Genomic DNA, 21,151 nt, shown 5'->3' on the forward strand with positions numbered 1-21,151 from the left:
AAGTTTTCAAATTCAGTACTGTCTTATGGAGTCGTGCCTTTTCGAACTTTTATTTTTATTCGTTCTTATTTTTATTAGTTCTTATTTCTTCAAATATTAATTCTACATTTCATATCTCAATTAAGACTTTAACTCGAACTTTTCGAAAATCTGGCATCTGTCGTTCGACCTTACAACCTCAGATATATGTCTAGAAACTCTGACTGTAATCTAATTAGTTGAAAATCTAAAAAAATCACGTTGCCTCGATTTACCTGAAAAAGATGAAAAATTCAATATTCGTAAATTTTCACAGAGACCAGTTTCGTAATCATCGCCACTTATATTAATTTGTATCGCGATGCTGTTGGCTTTGCATTACCATATTACTCCAATATTAATGAAACCAAATGGAATGGTTCATTCAGTATAAAAGGTCAATATTTTTTTACGCGTTATTTTTCCTACCAATCGTCAGAGTTTTTAGCTCTTTTTCCCCCCGATTCTTGGCGTCGATTCTCGCGCTCCAACTCCCAGGTTTCAATGGTTCGCCCGGAAAAGGGACGGCTGATGAGCGATGGAGAAACTTTGCGTAACCTCGAAGTAGTTTCCGATCGGCCGTGCGCGTACCAAGAGGGCGGAGGCGGAGAAATCGCTTTTTGCTATCGTTAAAACTCTTCTGGTCCCCGGGAACTTTCAGAGACGTAGCATCGAGCAACGTTTTCTTTTCACCGCATTTTTATGGCGCGTTCCCTCTGCTCTGCAACAATCATTTTTCTTAAATATCCAGATCCCAAGAAATTTCCCCTATTTCAGCTATTTCTACAATTTCTCTTTCCAAATGGGCTGCACGTATACAAAGACAGGAAAACTAATGAGGGTAGTTGCTCGAGTGTAAAGTGTACTTTTTTTTTTGAAAAATCTTTGCTACTTTGTAAAACACATTAAGCCAAGCATGTCAGTACTGTACTTTGGCAGCGTATGGTCAGTGGTTCAGGACATATTAATACCTAATTAAGGTTGCCTTTTGTGGATTACCTCTTTCTGAAAGATTTGAGTGTTTAATTAATCTGAAAATCTGGAAATTCGGGAATTTAAAGCTCACAAGCGGCTGCAGCTTTGCAGTTCACAAAAATTGTGTCCCTGTCTTTTCTATCACAGAAAATTCGCATGAAGAAACTCCCAAACCTTTCAATCTACGAGATTGTTCCCTAAAATCACTTTTTTTCTATATATGGCTGTTCACTAGCTAGACTGGCAACTTCATTACCTTACCATCCAGATGGTCAGTAATGAATGGCCAGATGGAACAGTTTTCTAAAAAGCGTGTTAATCGACTTGGCGAACCGTGGAGGCCACACACGCGAAATGCTACGAAAATGCTGGCAATTTCGCTCTCAGATTCTTTCGACTCGTGTCAACTATTGTCGTCGGTTGATGAGCGTCGAATTTCGGTGGCTGCTTCGCCAGAAAAATGGCAGCGGTTTTTCGAGGCTGTGGTAGCCTCGAACAAACAGCTCGGTGGTCTTCAATCACGATCGCGTCAGGGACATGATTAGATTATTGCATCGCCAGGAGGCGTTCGGGTTCGGTTAGCCCTCTGACGCGCGACGCGTATTACCGCGAGCGTCGGCGATAACATTGATATTACATTATTATTTTCATACATCGTTAATATATGCCCGACACGTTGCGTCCAATAGCTGGTGGAACACGGACGGGGAATTTATTGCTCGACGCCGCTGGTGAAACGTAGAATATATTGGCTGTTCGCTTCGTCGCGTTTTTTGTTCATTCGCGAGTTAATTAGTAGCTCTTCGATAGCGATAATTCACGCTAAGTGACACACGGTGGGTCTGGCTTAAGTGTGCTCGCAATTATTTCTGAAGGTATCGAGGGGCGTCGAGAAAAATTGTTTTATCGAAGAGGAAATATACAAACCTGTCTGTTTAATGAAGTTGCACACAGTGGAATGTGTCCATATCATTTTCTAACCATTTAAATACGAACTGCTCAGATACATATTTCAAGTATCTGTCGCTTGATCTGGATACAATTTGGATAGAGGATTGCACTCACCTGGATCTACGAAAATAGATAAGAAGCTTCGAAGGATAAGAAATAAAGAGTAACTTATACCTAATATATTTTGAATCTACCTTGCTGTAAAATACTTCTATTTTAACAAGATTTTGAATTCTATTCTAACAATCCTCTGTCTTTCTGTTACAGGTAAGAGACAATTTCTTTCACCCAGCTTCGCCCAGAGAGAATCGAATTCGAATCGGTAAGTCGAACACGTCACCGACACGCTCACCGAATATTTCAGGCGGCTTCTCGCGGGTGTCGAATTAATAGCCGCTTCATTTCCAATGCACTTTGTATAACGAGGTAATCCGAATAACGACTGGCGTTAATTCAATTCGATACGACCGTCCGTTCCATCGGGACAGAGGGTAGAGGATAGAGTTTCCATGGAATCAGAAGTCGAGAAACACTTTTTCGCGAGGCAGCCAGGAACTGGCGACGTGGAACCGAGGACCTTCGATCTTGTCGCGGCGGGTGTAGGCGTTAAACCGCGAGCAAGTGGCCGCGGATGGTCACGAGTCGTTAACTCTTACGAGCTAGCCGTGAATATTAATTGGTTTTATCGGTAATTGAAAGGCGGGGGTGGGGGAGACGTTGTCTCTGTTCTAAAATACGATCGCCACAAGAGAGTACGACGTGGAATGCGTATTTGATTGCAACGAGCTGGCCGTATCCATCCAGCCGAAAGAGAATTTCAATTAGGCGTTAATGGACGATATGAGATTTCCGGTGGATTAAAGTGGAACGCCCTATCGCTGCTATACAAATCACTCGAAACGGCTGGACCGGCCTGCTGTCGTTTCATCCCCTTTTCGAAAATGCTTTCACGTATATCCGCGATGTGCAGGTTTCAGTATCGTTGCGCAGCGTCAAAGAAATCCGCTATTTCGAGCTTCAAAAGAATGGGCCGTTTCAGGAACTTGTCGGTCGTTTTGTAGCGCGAGTCGTTGAGCGAAATTAACCCTTTGGGTCTGCTAGTTGGGCTGCGACGAAGTTTCGTCGTTAGTTTAGGAGTGTCAACGGGATTTGGAACTGTTTCTTTTATATAGGACTGTTTATTAATGAGGGTAGATTGACTTTGAGTTTGCGAGCTACTAGGAGGGTAAGGGAGAGAATTTTTAGATTACCTTTGTGGAAGATTTCAAGATCTTCAAATATTCAAATTTTCAAATGTTCAAACTTTCAAATTTTCAAATGTTCAAAAATTCAAATTTTCAAATTTTCAAATTTTCAAATTTTCAAATTTAAAAATTTTCAAGTGCTCACATATTCAAGTACTGAATTACTCAAATTCTCAAATATTTAAATATTCAACTATTCAAGTACGTGTTCACTTCAAATAAGTGTTCCTATACTAAACTAACCATATCTCCCAATCTTCTACCAAGGTAAACTGACTTCAATCGCAAACATCTCATAACCCACTATCCACACACCCCTAAAGCATCGAAAAATCAACTTCGAGTAGCCCTCCAAAGCAACAAAGACCTACAAAAAGAAAACGAACATCACACTATCTCTCCTCGTCATTACACCTCCTAATGGAACCCCTCTCACAATGGCCAGCAAAAAAATCGCGATTCCCCTTTCGACGTTCGCTTCAATAGTCCCCGTCACATCCCTGCGTGAAACAATCGGCTGAATCACCCTTCAAATCACCCAGCAGTTCCTCTGCACCGGGTCACGGGGCCGTCCCTCAGCCCAGGGCGTCATATTCCAGGAATGTTTCCATCGAGGCCGTCGAGACGGCACCTTCCGTCCCCCTTTCTCCCTCTTTCCGCCCTGGGCACTCGTCGAAAGGGCGTAAGATAGAAAGCTCGACTGGCTTTCAGGATTCCTATTGAACTGATACCTCTTCGCGTCAATTTATCTGGCGGAGGGGGGCGCCTCCAGAGGACCACGAGCCTCGAGGAGGGGGTCGATCCGCGATGGGAAGGGGACAGGAGGGTAGAGGCGTGGATAGGGGCGGTGGAGAGGAAGATCTGGGCTGAAATTTAATTGAGGGGGATTTCGCGAAAGAAGCGAGCCCGGATGTATCATTAAAGCGAGCGCGACCCTCCCCTGTCCCCTCTCGCCCTTAACTCGGTAACCCATATTTCACGGGAGCACTTACTCCGGCCATTCTTCCTTCACAAAGCCACTCGTTCCGCGCAAAAATACTCGGCCGAGGTCGCCGCCGCCCTGGGCACTCCTAACCTCGCGAAGAGTCGCGGCGTAACCTCCTACCTAGGCTACCTTCTTCCCTGGGACCATGGTCTGCTGGAAGCAGTATCAAATGAATCGGCGAGTTGAAGAACAGGGCAAGTCCACATACCACATTCTGAGGTATTCGACCCTAGATTGCAGTTCTGGGCATTGTGCTGTTCTGGACCTCAGAGCCAGAGTGTATAGGGTTTCCATACTGAAGCAGGGACACCTAAATATTTTCTCTGTTCTTAGTAACATGAAAATCTTCTATGTCATTCTTTGAATCCTTTCGAAGGAGAAATATCGTGGAAGATCAATCTTTCATGTAGGATCTTTTTTGTTTGTTTGTCGATTTAAATATAGCTATTAGGTATACACCATTGGCTAAAAGTATCTCTATAAAATTCTTTGATGTATTGTCATGTCGATGGGTATGGTTCTGGTCTTCCTAACCAATCACAGAAGTTGCGAGTTAGGTGCAAGATCACGATGCACTTGAGGATGTATATTTAGTGATGCATATTTGGAAAGCAGCCTGTTTGCTTAGGCTACCGATACGGGTCCCTTCATGATACAGTCCAATTGATTCTGGTCGCATAACGCTGTTGGGGGCAGATGAGTTGCGACCTGGTTCTATTGATCTGAATAGGGTATTTGGGAACAGTATCATCAGTTGGTTAATGTGCTGTCTAGTGTCAGTGTTTATGGGTAAATTGAGGAGTGCTCTCGTTGTTGCGTGATACCCTTCAGAACAGTAGAAATGCATAAGTTTAGAGAATTTTATGAAACTAACATGAAATACATTCAGATTCGATTTTGAGCGTTGTCACTAGCACGCAATTATTTGTATTCACCTACTACTAATCAGAATTTCAGGATTTCTATGATTCAATGTATAAACAATAAAAATCCTATACGACTGAGAGTAGCGCTCGAGCCATGACTTGAACAGCAGCAGCATTACTAAAGAAATTAATTTTCCTCTTATTCTGAGGTCCCCAATCGCCCCCAAAATTTCATCAATAACCCTTTCCACAGATCCCTCGTTCAGAATCCCAAAGTAACATCAATGAAACGAAAGTTCATAACTAAACATAATTAAGGGAACAGCCGCAGCGTCCACACTGGTATCGACAAAAGCATTGTCCATGTCCAGGAATCTCGGTCGCGAGCAAACGAAGCAGATTTAGAGGATCGGGATTAGCGGTCGTAATCCAAGGAAGTTGAGGGAGAGCCAGACAGTCGGAAGGGCCGCGTCTGTCGAAGGGAGAAAACGCATCGAGTTGGAGTTCGATGGCTGCTTGTTGTTCGTTCTCCTCATTTCGCGCTTCCCGTCTCTGCCACGGTTAGCGTGTACTCGCTAACGAACCCATTGTGGCAACTCGGCCAACGTTTGCTCGACTAATCCCCGCGTGTTACTTGCAGCTTTAATACTCCGCCGCGCACAATGGCGCGCATGCAAAATTTCGAAGTGCGTTCTGTCTTCGGGCTCTCCGCCGGGATCCCGCCAATTTGTCCCTCTTGTCGTCACCGTTTCAATTTGCGCCTGGCTACTGGCCGGCTCGGGCCCATGGAAAAATGCTTTTTCGTCGGGGTGGCTTGCCAAATTCATCTGCTCGAGGATTAGACGCGGGATGGGCCGCTGGCATTTTTTTGGAATTAAACTGAGAAGGTGGGAATCCAGTCACTGGGTTCGCGGCTAGAGTCGTATGTTCAGATGAAAAATCAGAGTTCGAGTTTCGATTAGAATTTTCAGTGCTTAAGGTGGGTCTACACTACATGTTATATAGCTTTGTTATAATGTAACTTTATTATATGACATGTAGTGTGTGTAGATATATCTTTAGGAGTTTCTGTATACTCATTGTTAAGCTGAGTCTGCACTACATGTTATACAACAAAGTAATATAACTTCTTAGAAAGCAGAGAAGAGCCTTAGGTATTACCCTAAAGAAGAAAGTGAAATGTTATACCTATGTCTTTTTCTGCTTTCTAAAAAGTTACATAACTTCGTTATATAACATATAGTGTAAACCCAGCTTTAGCTTGCAGTTCCATAGCGACAGAAACACTGTGCATTCAATTTGCAATCCCATAACAAGGAAACCACTGTACAATTTGTAACCCCATAGCAAGGGAAACACTGTACGTTAGTTTGCATTTCATCTCGCCTCCCAGGGCTCTATCTCTCAAGAATCATTTAACCCGCGTAGCGCCTAAAATCCCCACGCTTTCGAAAGTCTCACAGATAAATAGTAACTTCGATAATTACAAAGTGCATTCCGCGTGCAGTCTCCCAGAAACAGTGTGTTGCAGCATGGTTCCCAAAAGTGTCGGTTGATATGAATCATTGTGACGAGTTCCACCGAGAAAATGGATCTCGGTGGACCATTTTGCATTAGCGTGGTACAATTTGCGCATCCATTCCAGTGGAAAACATCGTTACGTTAATATTGTTTCGAATATGGAAGGTACGTGTGCGGCACGTGACAGAGAGGGGGAGAGAGAAGATAGCGAGCCCGTCGCGACGATGCCTTCGAATTTCGACGGAACTGGGCTCCTGCTGATTCTGCAACGTAATAAAGCGGTAGTACATCATATTAGTTGACTACGAGCCCCACGTTCCCGTCCTCGAACCGCAGACCGCACGGCGGAGGACTTTGCTAGTACTTCGGATTGTCTCAATGCATTGCGCCATTACCGTAACTTGCACCGTAGATTCTGTTCACAGGGCTTCCTACGTTGTTTCCTTTCCTCTTTATTTGCAGACGCTGCGCACCGCAACGCGCAATCGCTTTTCCACCGGGACTGTTGTTGCCCCTTTGTCGACCGAGCGAAATTGGTGACTCGTCCTGAACAGCACTGGTGCCCAATTAAATGATTGTGGAGGCGATAGTCGTGGCTCGTTTATGCTACGTTCATATTTGCCAATTTTTGCTACAAATAATCGAGTTGTTCGACCTCAAATTGATCGAAGTTGTCCCTGTGAATTTCGGGTCAGTTTAATTGAAACGACAATTTTGATCGACTTTAGGAGGCTGATCAGTTTGGTTGTTCGATAAAAGATTGCTTAATGTGAACGTAGCTTTAGAATTCAGTATTCACTTTTTTGTGGGTCGTCGATAGGAATCAGTGAACAGGTTTTGGAACTTTGCTTGTGAATAATTTAATTTGGGAGTAGAGGTGTTGAAACCTGTGAAAAAGTTTAGTTACGATTAACTAGGTAGAGTTACAAAAGTGTAAGCCTTTCTAAAAGTAGTTTTAATTTCTTCTTAACCAGGACACATTATCAAGTTTCCAAATATTCAAATTTTGAGACACCCAGAAAAATCTACCATTTCTCTACAGACAACATCACTGAACATAAGATTCTCTGCTAGAAATCGACAAGTGTCAGAAGTATCCCACTTCCCTCTGTCACATTTAGATTCCTATTTCCATCGACTATTGAGGGTGCCACGAGGTCGACTCGGTGTCATTCTCTATTCCCAAAATAGTCTAGTGGAACACATTCACGCTATCTATTATCACTTGCATTCCGTCTTCAAACTGCCAGAATTTTCTTTGCACCAAAACGAAATTCGTCGAGCATGTTCCCTCCTTACTTCCTTTTTCGCAGTCGGCCAATTTGCTGGGCGACGCGCTTTTATTACTTCGCTTTGTGTCCCGCGTTATAGCGAATGATTTATCTGCCGACAAGAACCGCGTAGCTGTCTCTCATCGGAACTTGCAGTAATTCTGTTCGACGGGAGCCGCTAGATCGAATAAGTTTCGAGGCCCTGCATCGATTCCATTTGTATCCATCCACCTCGACGGGAAGTTGCGTCTAGCATCTCGCGCCAGCCTGATATCATGGATAATGTAGGCACACGGAAATGTCGTCTCGCGGCATAATTTGCGGAATGTAATAGATTTTGGCGTGCGACCAACTCCCTTCTGCGATTGGAAGACAGCTCGGTGTTCCTCAATCTTTGGTGGTAAAGTAGTGTTCATATTTTGAGACTGTTGTGGGTGGGAGCTTTGGGAAGTTTTTTAAAATTTTCTGTATTTATTTAGACACGTGTGAGAGGGGTATTCTAAAATTTTGGGGAATAATCGTGAACTGTTTTATGGGCTAAATATTGAGACTTTCTTTTAAGTTTTTGCGTTTTGTGCTATGCAAGACTTGTAAAACGAGAAAGCTGAATAGCTGAGAAAATTTATACTGTGCATTAAATATTGATAAGTCTTCGTAAGAAAATTTCACGCAGCTACCCGCTATCTACTCTAGTTTCTTAGCAAAAAATTTGCAAACTTTACTGTTGTAACTCTTGTAGCTTTCAAATGGAAGTGCATGTTTAACCTTCTTGTTCTCTTGGAATTTACTTCAAGAAACTTTCTGTTCTCCTTAAATCTAGTTACCTATAATATTTGAAAATATGCTCAAGCACCGAAGTAGATATTCCACGAAAAGCTGAGGTCGAAGAACACTAAAAGAACCTCTCTATTAATTTTGCACGAACGGCCTTCAAGAAAAATAACCTCCAAGAAAAGATCAGCGTTACAATACTTTGCACGTGCGGTATATGCAATACTAAACTCTCTTCTGAATTTTCGATCGTCTTGTTCAGATTCGGAAATATGTTAGGTGGATTTGGCGAGAAGATAGTGTGGGTATGTCGATGTGTGCGCGGGACGCGAGTATATGTTTCTTTTCGGTTGCGTTCTGTGTTGTCGGTGAAGTTCGAGACGTTCTCGTGTGTCGGCGATGCCTTTATGCGAAAAGTTTGACGCCGACGGCGAGTCCGCGGAACTTTTTCTGGATATCGGTGGTGCAGGAATGCATTTCCTGCTCGCGGGATACGTTACATCGTGGCGGTGACAGAAGTCGAGCACAACGATGCGCGGTTATATTGAAAACGGAAAAATGTTATACGAGTCATGAAATATCGAGAGCACCTACAGGCAAGACAGTTCGTTTCGCGGAATCTGTTGCTTTCTGGAAATCCTATTTCACTTTTCTTTAAATTTGACATAATGCAATGCTGGATATTGCACAGCAGCGAGGAATTTCTGTTACGATAATGCGAGAGAAGTACTGTATTTTTTTAAAACTCTCATCTCATCCTCTGAATGTTAGGATTATTTTTCACAATAGCTTTGGCTCGGTTAAAAGCAGGTTGACAATAGCCTCACCAAGCTGCATTTTATTTACACATTTCATTCTCCTTTAATCTTCCCCGTCTCATCCACGATTCGAACAAGCGCAGTGTCTTCCTATCCGAGAGAATCTTCTTGCTAGAATTCTTCGACGCGGATAAATTCGCCCGCAAAAAATTAAGAAATTCCAGTGTCTCCAGCGTGTCTACATTCTACCGTGGATTTACTCCCTCCTTTCATTACAAACATGTCTCTTAATCCGCTTTATCCTTGTGCTCCATGTATTTCCGACTTTAGGAACGCTCACAGTTTATACGAACACGGAGACTACTGTGCCTGCTTGCAAAAATTCTTGTCACGAGCATTATTCGCTTTCGATGATTCTATGACACTTTTTCGCCGTGGAAAGGAAACCAAAGGCACTTACTGTCAGATTTGTGAATTCCACCCCTAACAATTAGAATCCACTCGTTTAAATACTGTCAGCAAGAAGGATTGTATTCTGTTTTAAATGTTAACAAATGAACCAAAGTGTCATTTTTCTTGGTAATACAACTCCTATGAAATACAGTGCTCCGTTTCTGTCCATCGATCGCAGCATTATCGATAATCGTATCGTTATCCTGCTCGCGGTCGTTATCATTGATCCACAAGCATCTTCAGGCAGCGTGGTCAAAGGCCCACATACCCAGATCGCGAAAAGGGGGTTGTCGGTCGACGCATGCTGCTCGTATTACAGCAAACACCAGCAGAAGGGGTGGATAGATAAACAGAGGGAGGGGGATGACGGGCAATGACGAGAAAGGGAGAGGGAGGCGAGGGGGTGGCAGCGAATAGATGGCAGGAGGGCAATGTGCCCTGCGTACGGCCTCCACTGAAAGATACTATCTCCGTTCCCTTTTTTTTTTTTTGTCTATTTCTCTCGCCTTTATGCCCGTCTTCGCGTTGAAACGCCGGTTGTCAGCGCCGTGGACCCGCGCGCAGACACGGAAAAGCCTCTTTTTCACCCCGTTATTTCGCTTTATCTCTCCGCCGACTGCGAATAATTACGTACAGCGAGCCAGAAAGTATTCCGCGCTCCAACACAAACGCATTGCCAATTTGACGAATCGCGAGCCTGGAAGAAACACGGGACCAATTCTGGCTTACGCGAGCTGGGTCGAAACAGTTGGGGGATGATACGCGTAACTGCTCCCTCTTCGCTTCGCGTGGTCTAATGAGCGAAAATTTGCATACACCATCCCCCGTGATGCTCGACCCCTCGTCAGGCAATGTTTCTTTGATTGTATTTATCAGAGTTCGTTTAAACAAGACGGCAAAGTAGGCATTGTACGAATTGACTAATTGGTAGACAGACCCTTGAGCGAAACCACCCTAAAGTGAATGCGCCACGAAGCCAAAGGACCCACAAATGAAACTGGATCCGTTCCGTTCCTCCACCGAAACGGGGGTTGAAAGGTGGCACGCAGGCAGACGCGCCGCGACGCGTGTAAGACAGCAACGGGGGAGGGGTGTCCTCCGCGTCGCACCGAGTGCATCCACAAAGAGACAAACGAACACAGAGAGTCGTTCTTGCTCCCCGTGTTTTTGCACCCCTTTCCCCATTGTTGCAGCCGTCCCTCCCTCTGACGGTGCGCGCGGGGAAACGCTAGCACGTCGGCTTAGCGGCGAGAAGAAACAGGCGCGCGAGGATCGGCATGGTCGTTGTCGTCGTCGTCGACGGCAGCACAGCCTCCCAAAGAGAGACAGGAAGAGTAACGGAGACCAAGAGACCTCTTGTCTCTCTCTCTTTCTCTCTCTCTCTCTCTCTCTCTCTCTCTCTCTCTCTCTCTGTCCTCCCGAAGAGAGGAGGAGAGGGATGGGAAGGTACAGCAGGGCCGTACCAATGTTCCCTCAGGAACAGCAAAGAGAGAGGACAAGTGGGAGGGATGAGGGAGGAAGAGGAGGCAGGGGAGAGGCCGAGAGAGCAGCAGTTGGTCGCGAGGCGCAGGCGTGCGGCTGCTCGCGGCTCGAATCCCGCCGTATTCCAAAGAGGAACACGCCACTCCGCCCCCGGCACGGCAGCCACGCGTCAGTCTCAACCGACTGACCTCCTGTCCCTAACTTCCCTCTTCGATTCCTGACCCGCGCGCATTCAACACACGCGGCGAGCACCGGCCGTGAACGCCGCGCGGCTCCCTTCGGCTCGACTCCGCTCGGACACACCGCCTGACACCGCCTTGGAACCATGCTGGCGACGCTGGCTCGCTCCGCGCTGGGATACCACCTGGACGGGCTCGAGATGAAGGAAGATCAACGCTACGCGATCGGTGCTCGAGGACGATGGTAGACGTGCCAGCGACAGACGAACAAGAGCAGAGGAGAAATTGAGCAGCGAGAGGATGGAGGCGACGGTACAGAAGACGGAAGCGTACCAAAGATCGGCGGTGCCTGACGAGCCTTTCTCGCGTCAGATTCGAGCACAGTAGGGGGACCGAGTTTGTCAACGAGGAGGGAAACAGTGTGGAGCGCGTGGTTGCCGAGGGGATCGTGCACAGTCTTTCTTTCGGACGTTTACACCGTGGAAATTCGTGTCTCCGGGTGGTGTTCAGTGCGCGCGTTCACCGTAAGTCCGCGAGATTCGACGAAGCACATCGACCTGTATCGTTATCGAAGTTAGGTAGTGAAATGGTAGAGAGTTAGAGGGAGCGTTTGAGTGTTGGTGCGAAGCTGCGGTTGATGGTTGATCGAAGTTGATCGGCCACGTGTTCGGGTGAACACGCCTTGCAAGCTTGGTCTTCGTTATTTGACTGATAGAGGAGTAAATTGTTGATTATAGAAGAATCGTCTCCATTGGGGCGCACGTAAACCCCGAGCAGTCGTCTTAGATCGAGGTTCTATTAAAGTCATTTATTAGAGGATTTAGTGATCGTTGTCGTTATAGTGAAAATTTATTAATCGAGGATCCTTCGATATATATTATTATAGATATATATATTTGAGAGATTTATGCCGTTGTTCACGGTCAGTGTGAAGCTAGTTCAGAGAGATTTATTGAAAAAATATCGCCAGCTCGGAGGATCGGATATCTGTCGGAGCATAGTCCCGGCTAACGAGCCAGCACTCCTAAATACAATAATGGTCATGAGTTCGCACTTTGATTCGAGTAACAATCGACGAATAATTAATAACGATCGATTCGCGGGAGAATTTCGCCCGTTAAATTAACGTTCGTCGGCATACAATTAATCAAGTGTTATTTCAAAATATTATATCTCTGGGAACGAGGAGTAGAGCTCGAACGGCCTATATCGACCGATGCAACGAACGATACTGGCGAATAAAGTGGAGCCTAAATCGCGAACCCAAAGAGAAGCATTCCTCAACGAATAACCATGAAGAAGAAATCGTCGTGGCATACGGCTATGATCGGGCGACAGTGTCACGAAGACGAAGCAGCAACTGTTTAAACTTCTAGACGAAAGTTATCGATTCATCCACGCACGGCAACATGTCGCGCGTAAAATGTGCTCGAGCTACTTCGCGAACTAGAGAATGCAACCACGGTAACCAGGACGTTGAAGCTCGAGTCTTTCGCGTCTCAGGATAATACGCGTTAACCACTAGAATTAGATTGGATTGTCGGAAGCATGCGTTTCCCCGACGTTGTTGGAACGATTGACAATAAGAGTTGAAAGGTCGAGGATTGAATTGGAGGATCGAGGATCGTAGAGAGGGTGAGAGGGGAGGGAAGGTTTCTGGTGTAAGGGTACACGACGATGATCGTGCAGCTGGGCACCTAGTCGGTCGTGTCCTGACGCGGATAAAACCCAAATGGGCGAGCCGAAGCCCGCTTCGTCTCCGCAGCCCAACGGCGGCGTGAAACAGAAGCCGACCAGCCTGAACCTCGCGCCGGCTCCCGGTTTCTATCGCAATGTCAACGGACGTGCGAGCCTGAATGATCGTCATCTACAGCACGTCACCGCTGTCGTCGGCGGTGAGCGCGCCGCACGCGTCAACAAGTCTGCATCGCCAAGCCCTGCCGTCTCAGTCAACAATACCGAATCCGCTGGCAATTCAGCAGCCGTCCAGCTACCAGCTCTACCACCAGTACCACCACTATCAGCACTATCTTCAGCGTGGTCGCTGTCAGCAGAACTTGAAAATCTGCTGGAACCCCCGCCTCCACCGGCCCCAGCACATCCCGCGACCACGCCTCGAGCAGCCAGCGTCAACGAGCATCACGAGCAGCAGCAGCAGCAGCAACAGCAACAACAGCAGCGTAACAACGTACAGTCGTCCCCGGTCAACCAGCTGCCCTCCCGTAGCCCGAGTCACAATGGTCACGGATTCCCACTGTACACCCCACCAGCCCCGATACCAGCATCCGGCGCAAATAAAATTCGCTCTACTCCCAACGGTCTACCCCAGCCAGCAGCACCGAGGCGTCCTCATAGTATTACCGCTCCACCATACCACCATGTCTCAAGTGTCCACCACTCCCTTGGTCAGCTCGGTGGTCGAGCAAACGCAACGTCAGCCCTATCCGCACCATCAGCACCAGCACCAGCACCAGCACCAGCACCAGCACCAGCAGGCCCCCCACCAGGAGCAGCGTCACCGTGGAGCGGCGCTGGCCCACCAAGCACAACCGCAGCCTCAGGTGTACCAGGGCTGGTACAACGGCGCGCCCATTCGGTCGCCGGGACTCCAGTATCTCTACCCGCCAACGGTGACAACAATGGCGGCGTCAATGGTGTCAACGGGCAACAGGAGCCACGGGGCAACGGTGCACCCGTCAACGGTCCAGTGGGACCCACGACTCGCAGCGTTGTACCACCCCAGTCTCTATGGAACGGGCAGCTTCAGCAACCCGTACCTAGGCGGCCTCACAGCATCGCCTCGACACCCGTTACAGCTGCAGCAGGCCTGCCTGCAGCAGCTCCAGCAACAACAGCAACCAGCGTACCATCGTCCGCTCGTACAACAGGCGAGCCTATACAGTGGGGCTCCTCTGGAATGGTGCTGCACCAACCCATACCTCGCAGGGCGTACGCTTCGACCCTGCCACATCCCCAGCCACCTACGCCCACGTCACAAGGGCCCGCTCTGAGCATCCTGACTAATCCAGGGAACTCGAACACGTGGACCCCTGGGGCAGCTCTACGACCCAGGCCTCACAGCATCGCGACGACGCCTCAGACTGCCCCGATGCCGCCTGCTTCTCCATCTGACTCTGGCTATCGATCTCTGCCGTCTGCAGCCAGCGATTATCAGATTCTCAAGTCTCCGTCGAGGTCCCAGTCGCAGACCCAGCAGCAGCAACAGCAGCACCAGCAACAGAGCGCTGTACGTCGGCTGTCTCTGCCTTCCGCTCAGTCTCTGCTTCGTGCGTCCGCGCCAAGACCCAGCCCGACCTTCCACGGCTTGCCTTTTCGCCCGTTCAGCTGCGGAGTCTCGCCGAATGGCAACCCTATCTTTCTCGGGTGCACTCATCTGCACAACAGCAGCTCCGGAACAACCAGCACCGGAACCAGAAGCTCCACGCCTGCGACCAGCCCTGCCACGCCGCTCACCACCTCGCAGGCGATACAGCAGCTGCTGGCACAGCCGCGGAATGGGTTCAAGATAGTGGACGATAAGGTCTCGCTCTTCATAGAGATCCTCGACACGCAGGAGAGGTTCGCCAAGGTCAGTGGCTGCTCCCTGATACCGTCTGCGATGCATGCACACTGCCAGGTATATTTAGATCGACTCGGGAAGCGGGTAGAGACTCTCGGTGTCCGCTCAATTACAGAGGCGGTCGCGGCCGATTTATTTTTAACTGGAGGAGCTGGAGATGGTGGAATGGGACAGGATGGTGGGAGGGGAGATTGAGTAATGTGCTCCTTTTGAGTTAGGTATTGGAGGTTTGTGAATGGGGGGTTACAAATGAGAGGCAGAGCTGATTCTCTAAAGAATTCTCTTTCCTGCCTTTTTATAGCAAAGAAATGATTAATAATGATAGATACAGAAATGAATCGTTTCCAACTATTCCCACGATATCTGAACGATATATCAATTACCTTCCATAGACGTAACATTTAGGTTCCTATTCTCGTCGAATCCTCGAATCCCACCTCGAAGCCTCGATACGAATTTCGCCCAGTGCAAGAACACTCATGCATCGCCAAACACTGTACACACCCCTCGAAGTTCGCCACAATCTTCTTCCACGCCCTGTCCAGACACAGAATCACTATTCGTCCCGCGCTTCAATACGTCGATCCGCCTCACCGTTTCACCGCGGAAATTCCCTCGGTCTCCGTTATCCCTGCATTAAAAGCGCGGCATCGAGGGTCGATTGTCTGATCGCGAAACCTTCTTCCCCTCCGAATTTAGGAGCGATTCCCTGTCCGTGTCAGCTTTCGCCTTAAATCGATAATGCAGCCGGGCCGACGATGAGCAGGATCCCATCCTCCCCGTGGCATCCATCGCGTGCCAGTCATACATAAATTTCGCCCTTGAAAAATAAATGCGTTCGCCGCGTTTCGGGACGACGATGCGCGCTTACGGGCGATCGATCGAAAGGCTAAGAGCCAGCCAGGGAGAGGAGGGCTTGAGAGAGACCGCAACTCCTCGTTCCGCGGCTAACTTTATGATTTCGCGCCGCCATCTTGCGATATTATTTATATGCAAAAGCTTGAAGCGCGTTCCTCCTGGGTTCGTTCGAGGGGTGTCGAGGAGGGGGGAGGAGCGGCAGACGGCGTGAACGATGTATCGCTAGTTTCGGGATCCGATTTACCGCCGCTTCCGCCGCGATGAGTGTGCACGCGCGTGTGCGTGGTGCATAATGCAGGAGGAAATTGCGACGTTAACACGTGGAAAGTCCATTCCTGGGGCTGAACGCCGCTGGCTGGCGATCGTTGCTGAAAAATGAAACGACTTCCTGCCCAGCCACCGTGGTATGTGCCGCCGCTGCGGCTCTACTGTTCCCGCGCAGGAATTTATTTATTCCGATCGGGGTATTTAAAAGTTGATACCGTGGCTTTGGGTTTTAGCGGGATTCAGGACTTCATGGAATTCCGAATCGGCGATGGGGTCTGAGCGATGTTCATTATGCATTTCGTGAGCCTGCGAGCTTGAAATTTTATTCCGTTTTTGAGGATCTGTAATAGAGAAATAATTCCGCAATTGTGAATAAATAATTCGCAGAGTCGATTATTGTAGCGTGTTCAGAGTGGTAGAGTGTAATCTGAAGAAAGCGCATAAATCAATCGTAATGGTCTTTCCTTCCAGGCGAACTCTTCTCGAGATATTATTTCGCAGTTGTCATAAGCATCGTAGAGATTCAGATCTTGAGTTTGATAGATGGAACATTCTGTGTATTCATTCGTACCCCATTTCTGTCTTTCCATTACTTTTTCGCAAGCAGACGCGATGTTACTCTTGCGCGGTACTGCAATTGCATGATCCACGTTTATCATCGCGGTTTCAGGATTCAGAGTTGGTGGAATCGCAACAGCGATCACAGAGTTGCAATAACAGCACGGATTTCGTGTCCCGAAGTAATCTACTCCGAAGTCTCGCTGTGGTTTCAATTTTTGATTCCTTCTAAAAGGTGGAAACTTGGTTCCTGGGAGGAGGAGGCAATGAGGGATATCATTAAAACTTCTTCGTTCTCGCGATTCCCTTTTCAATTGTTCCAACGTCTCGCGTCGCGGGAATGTTGTAAACGAATCGCTCCGACAATAGAGGCGGAATAAAAAATGATGCCCGTTCTGTACGTTCCTTTTGTTCGGTAAGTGCTTTTAAGAGGTATCTCGTGGAACAATTATTTAGATACTCCGCCACAACCTGCGTCGCATTTTCTTTCTTCTCTGTTGCAAAGCAGACATGGGAGGGTTATAAAGAGATCCTGTAGCTCCTATAAAAATAGATGCAGTCGACAAATATTCTCCCTGTGGGCTCAGGAAATCGAATCCTTCGGCTGCTTGAAGCCCTTAACAGAGGAATCCAAATCACTTCTTGGAAAATATACTCCGTGGCGAAAAGGTATATGGTGTAGGTAATAGATTTTTAAAAATTTGAGTTTTTGCCTTAGTTGAGAACTAGAGAATGGAAATTGTAATTTTAGTAGAAGGAATATTAATTGCATTTAATATGTAGGGATCAGATATAATTTTTTTCATATACTTTTTTCAAGTTGGACAAAGTTCAAGAAGTGTCTAGGTCCACAAAACAATGAGATAAGAATTTAAAAACCGAAGCTTGATATATTTCACCTTACCCCGAAGAACAGACCTATTTTGCATAACTCTACTATTATTATAGAAGAAGAGAGTCAACTTTCCTCGAAACCAAATATCAAGTAGTAGCAACACGAAGAGAAGACAGCATTTCCAGATCCTTCAGACCTTCTGAGCCATCTCTCCACTCCCTCGCCACTGTTTGATCATCCCCGCTTTCTTTCGCCTCCTGTTATTTCTCTATTCTCCAAGAGAAATCGTTTCCTCGTCGTTTCTGGTGCCCTCGGGGGATTAAATTTCACGAAAATCGTCGGTGGTTCAGATTGGCCGCCGTGTACAGAAATTCCAGGAGATTCTTCGCGTTCGCCTCGATCCCAGCGCCTGGTGTTTATCACTGGCAGTTTCAAAGGCCACGCGCTCTGACGATGCCCGCTCCCTTATACCAGCTCGATGAGACGTTGTTGGTTGTGCCTGGGGAAAGGGAAGTCGCGTTCCTTCCTCGCCAGTTTCCCTGTGCTCTTTGAATCCTTCAAAGTCACGCAATGGCATATTAGTTTCCAAGTCGGCGCGGTCGTGTTTAATTGAAGTCTTAATATCGCGTCCCAAAGCACGAATAGTCGAGCAACAAGATCGCACCGTGTTGCAAGAAACATGAATACGAGGATGCATACTCATGCTCCCTCTGTACTCTGTGCTGTATGCTCTGGGCTCGTCTGTACACGCTGCCCCTCCTCGCCCACGATAAATGTAAACGAGATCTCGGCACGAGGACGAGGATGGGGTTTTTGGCGGAGTCCACCGCTGACACCTCTTGTACCAAATTAACGAGGGTGTAATGGATCGCGAGGCTAGCAAGAACCTCTGATGGACCGTTTCGATGTGGAGATTATGCGTTCCTACTGTGCTGGACGAACTTAATGATAGAGTTCCTGGAGAGGGGATGTCTAAGTTCTATGATACCTGAATAGTTTTTGCTTGAGGATCTTGGAGATTACTTGAAGAAATTGAGATATGGGTTATGCCAGAATTGTAGGTAAATTAGAGGGACAAGTAGAAAATAGGAAAGTATATATTCTGGATTTTATTTATTTTTATTAATATCTAAATGCAAGGTGTATGCATCTAGCAACCTAGTCCTCATACATACAATCAAAGATCGATTGTGACTTGCTCTAAAATTACAAAATGTCTGAATATGAACTTAGGTATGTCATTAATGCAGCAAATCAGTTATACATATGTAGTTTCTCTGTCTCATCAAAGGTACTCTCTTCTCCCCTGATCTATAATCCTGAACCACTCTGTACAATTCGATAACCGAATGCACGAGCACATCGACGAGCATTCCTCGCAGTCTTCGCTCTTTTCACGTGATCACGCGAATTTCTAGGAGGCGCGAGCGCGTAAAAATAAATCGCTTCGTTATTTTAACGAGAACACATCCGGCTTTCGCGCAGCAGTCGAACGAAAACTCTCCTCCGGTTCGTACTTTCGGATTCTATTTCCCGTTATTGGCCCGAGGAAAGTTTTGCGCCACAGTGGCGAGTTAACGCGAAACAATGCACCGGTTACCGAGAATGTTATGCCAGGCACGAAATCAGGTCCACCCGGTAATGGAAATTCCTGGAAAATTTCTATCAGAGGGGCAAGGGAAGAGGGCTATCATTAAAGCGAGCTAAAACGGCTAAAACGAACGGCACGCTTCTTCTCCTTCCTCCGCCTGTTCTTCTTTTTTTTCCAAATCGCCTTCGATACGATGTTAATCGCCCATTACAAGCCTGCACCATCCCCTTCATCTATTATAGGATCCTCTGAACCGCTGATTGCGGAATTGCTATCCTTTCGCCGCACTTGTCCAACACTTAACTACTGAGATTAAGTTTCTAGTCGGTTCCCTCAGAAAAATGGTACCTCGACAATTTTCAATTTTAATATACTTGCAAAGGTTAGCGATGAAGTAGATTTTTCACTCTGAAAATTTGCAAAGGTAGATTGAATTTAAGATCTTTCACGAAAAGATAATATAATGAACTACAATTTTAGAACACTGAATAGGCTCAGAACCTCAAACACCTATATCTCAAAAAATAGGAGCTTCTAACTTACACTGTTTTCATTCACAACCACAAACCTATACAGTTAATCACCCCCTGTTTCACCAAGAGTCAGCAGCATTCCGAGTTCCCGAGACTATTACATCCCTTTATCCAGAGAGGTTTAAACAGCAAAGTTAATTCGAAACCGCGACAGATATTAACTTCCACTCGAGCAGGAGCGTTCACAGCCGTGTTTCCTCGATGTTTCCACCTGTTCCCTCTGTGTCTGCTCGATTCGTCACCCCGAGGCATCTCGACGCGTCGATGACAAAGGAAGTCAGCCGATGGAACGCGAAGACGCCAGGTAAAGGTTCAAAGAGGCGTCGAGGGGAGGAGTAATTTACGCGAAGGGGATTAAGACGCGGAAAGGCAAACGGGGTTGGCGTTGGGAGCGGCGAAGAAGCTGCGTCTAGAAGTGTGCTCATTGTTATGCATTTCCGTTATTAAATATGTATATCCCGGCTGTGCAGCGAGGCGCTCGGATGCATTTCAGTCGCGGCTGGATTAAAGGGTTATAACCAGAGGAGTATGGCTGCCAGAGTTGCGTTAAAAGTTTACAAACAACGTCTGAGTCGTTCCATAACTTTTCGAGGGCCATGGCTCTGCTGTAACGACACTACTTCCGCTTCGTCGCTCCTTGGGAATCCACCCTCCTCTCCATTTGTCTCTGTTCCACTGCCATCGAGTATTTTCATCTTCATTTGCTGAAGTTCAGCGCGAATGACTCCATCAACTGTCGAATGACCTGTCGTTGATCGCTGCATTTGCTCGCGGGACTTGTGTTCAAACGAGCCTGCTTGCTTGCTAGGGGTGTCTCAATTTGATTTAGACAACGATGTTTGGAAGTAGAGAGCTCTGGGGTGGAGGGGTTGGGGAGGGATGAAGTGCTTGTTAGAATTTCATGCGTGATGCTGGCGTATGGAGATGGCACTTTGTGGTCAGCCTTGGATGTTCAGGTCTATGGACTTGGGAAGTCTCTGTGTATGATTGGTGTTTTATGTGAGGAGGAGTGAAAGAATTTTTTTTTTTAGCGAAACTTGTGTGATTCGAGTATGGGCATTGTAGTTTAATGAATAGTAGTGACTTTTGATAAAAGTAGTTTTGGAAAGTAGTTTTTAAAAGTAGTATGATTCTAGTACCTGAGGAATTCTGTGAAGTTAAGCAACCTCAGTTACGTTATATCCTGACATTCCTTTCACTTGTGATGTCATTACAATTTCTCGAAGCAATTGGATTTATCTTCTTAATATAAGCTTCCTATTTTTCCTTCCTCTTCAGGCTTTAAAAATAAGCAAATGCTCAGTATAAAAATAAAAATAGTTCATTGGACTTTCAGCTTAAACAATGAACAGCACTTGATATGTGTTCAATACATATTCCCCAGATAATTCTATCGAAATCAATAAGAGCAGGTTGTCGAGGTAGTCGGACAGGAAGGAAATTAGCAGGCTCGAG

The 21,151-nt window shown here is 46.8% G+C and overlaps 1 protein-coding gene across 1 annotated transcript in view; it reads left to right on the forward strand.

The window, feature by feature from the left end:
• LOC143185975 (dystrophin, isoforms A/C/F/G/H) overlaps window positions 1-21,151 on the forward strand; it is a 431,935-nt gene that overhangs the window by 177,848 nt on the left and 232,936 nt on the right. The window contains exon 38 of the mRNA XM_076389324.1: window positions 3,634-3,660. Coding sequence (XP_076245439.1) covers window positions 3,634-3,660 — 27 coding nt within the window. The remainder of the gene's footprint in view (window positions 1-3,633; window positions 3,661-21,151) is intronic.

This window comes from Calliopsis andreniformis, chromosome 12, assembly GCF_051401765.1.
Source record: "Calliopsis andreniformis isolate RMS-2024a chromosome 12, iyCalAndr_principal, whole genome shotgun sequence".
Lineage (NCBI taxonomy): Eukaryota > Metazoa > Arthropoda > Insecta > Hymenoptera > Andrenidae > Calliopsis > Calliopsis andreniformis.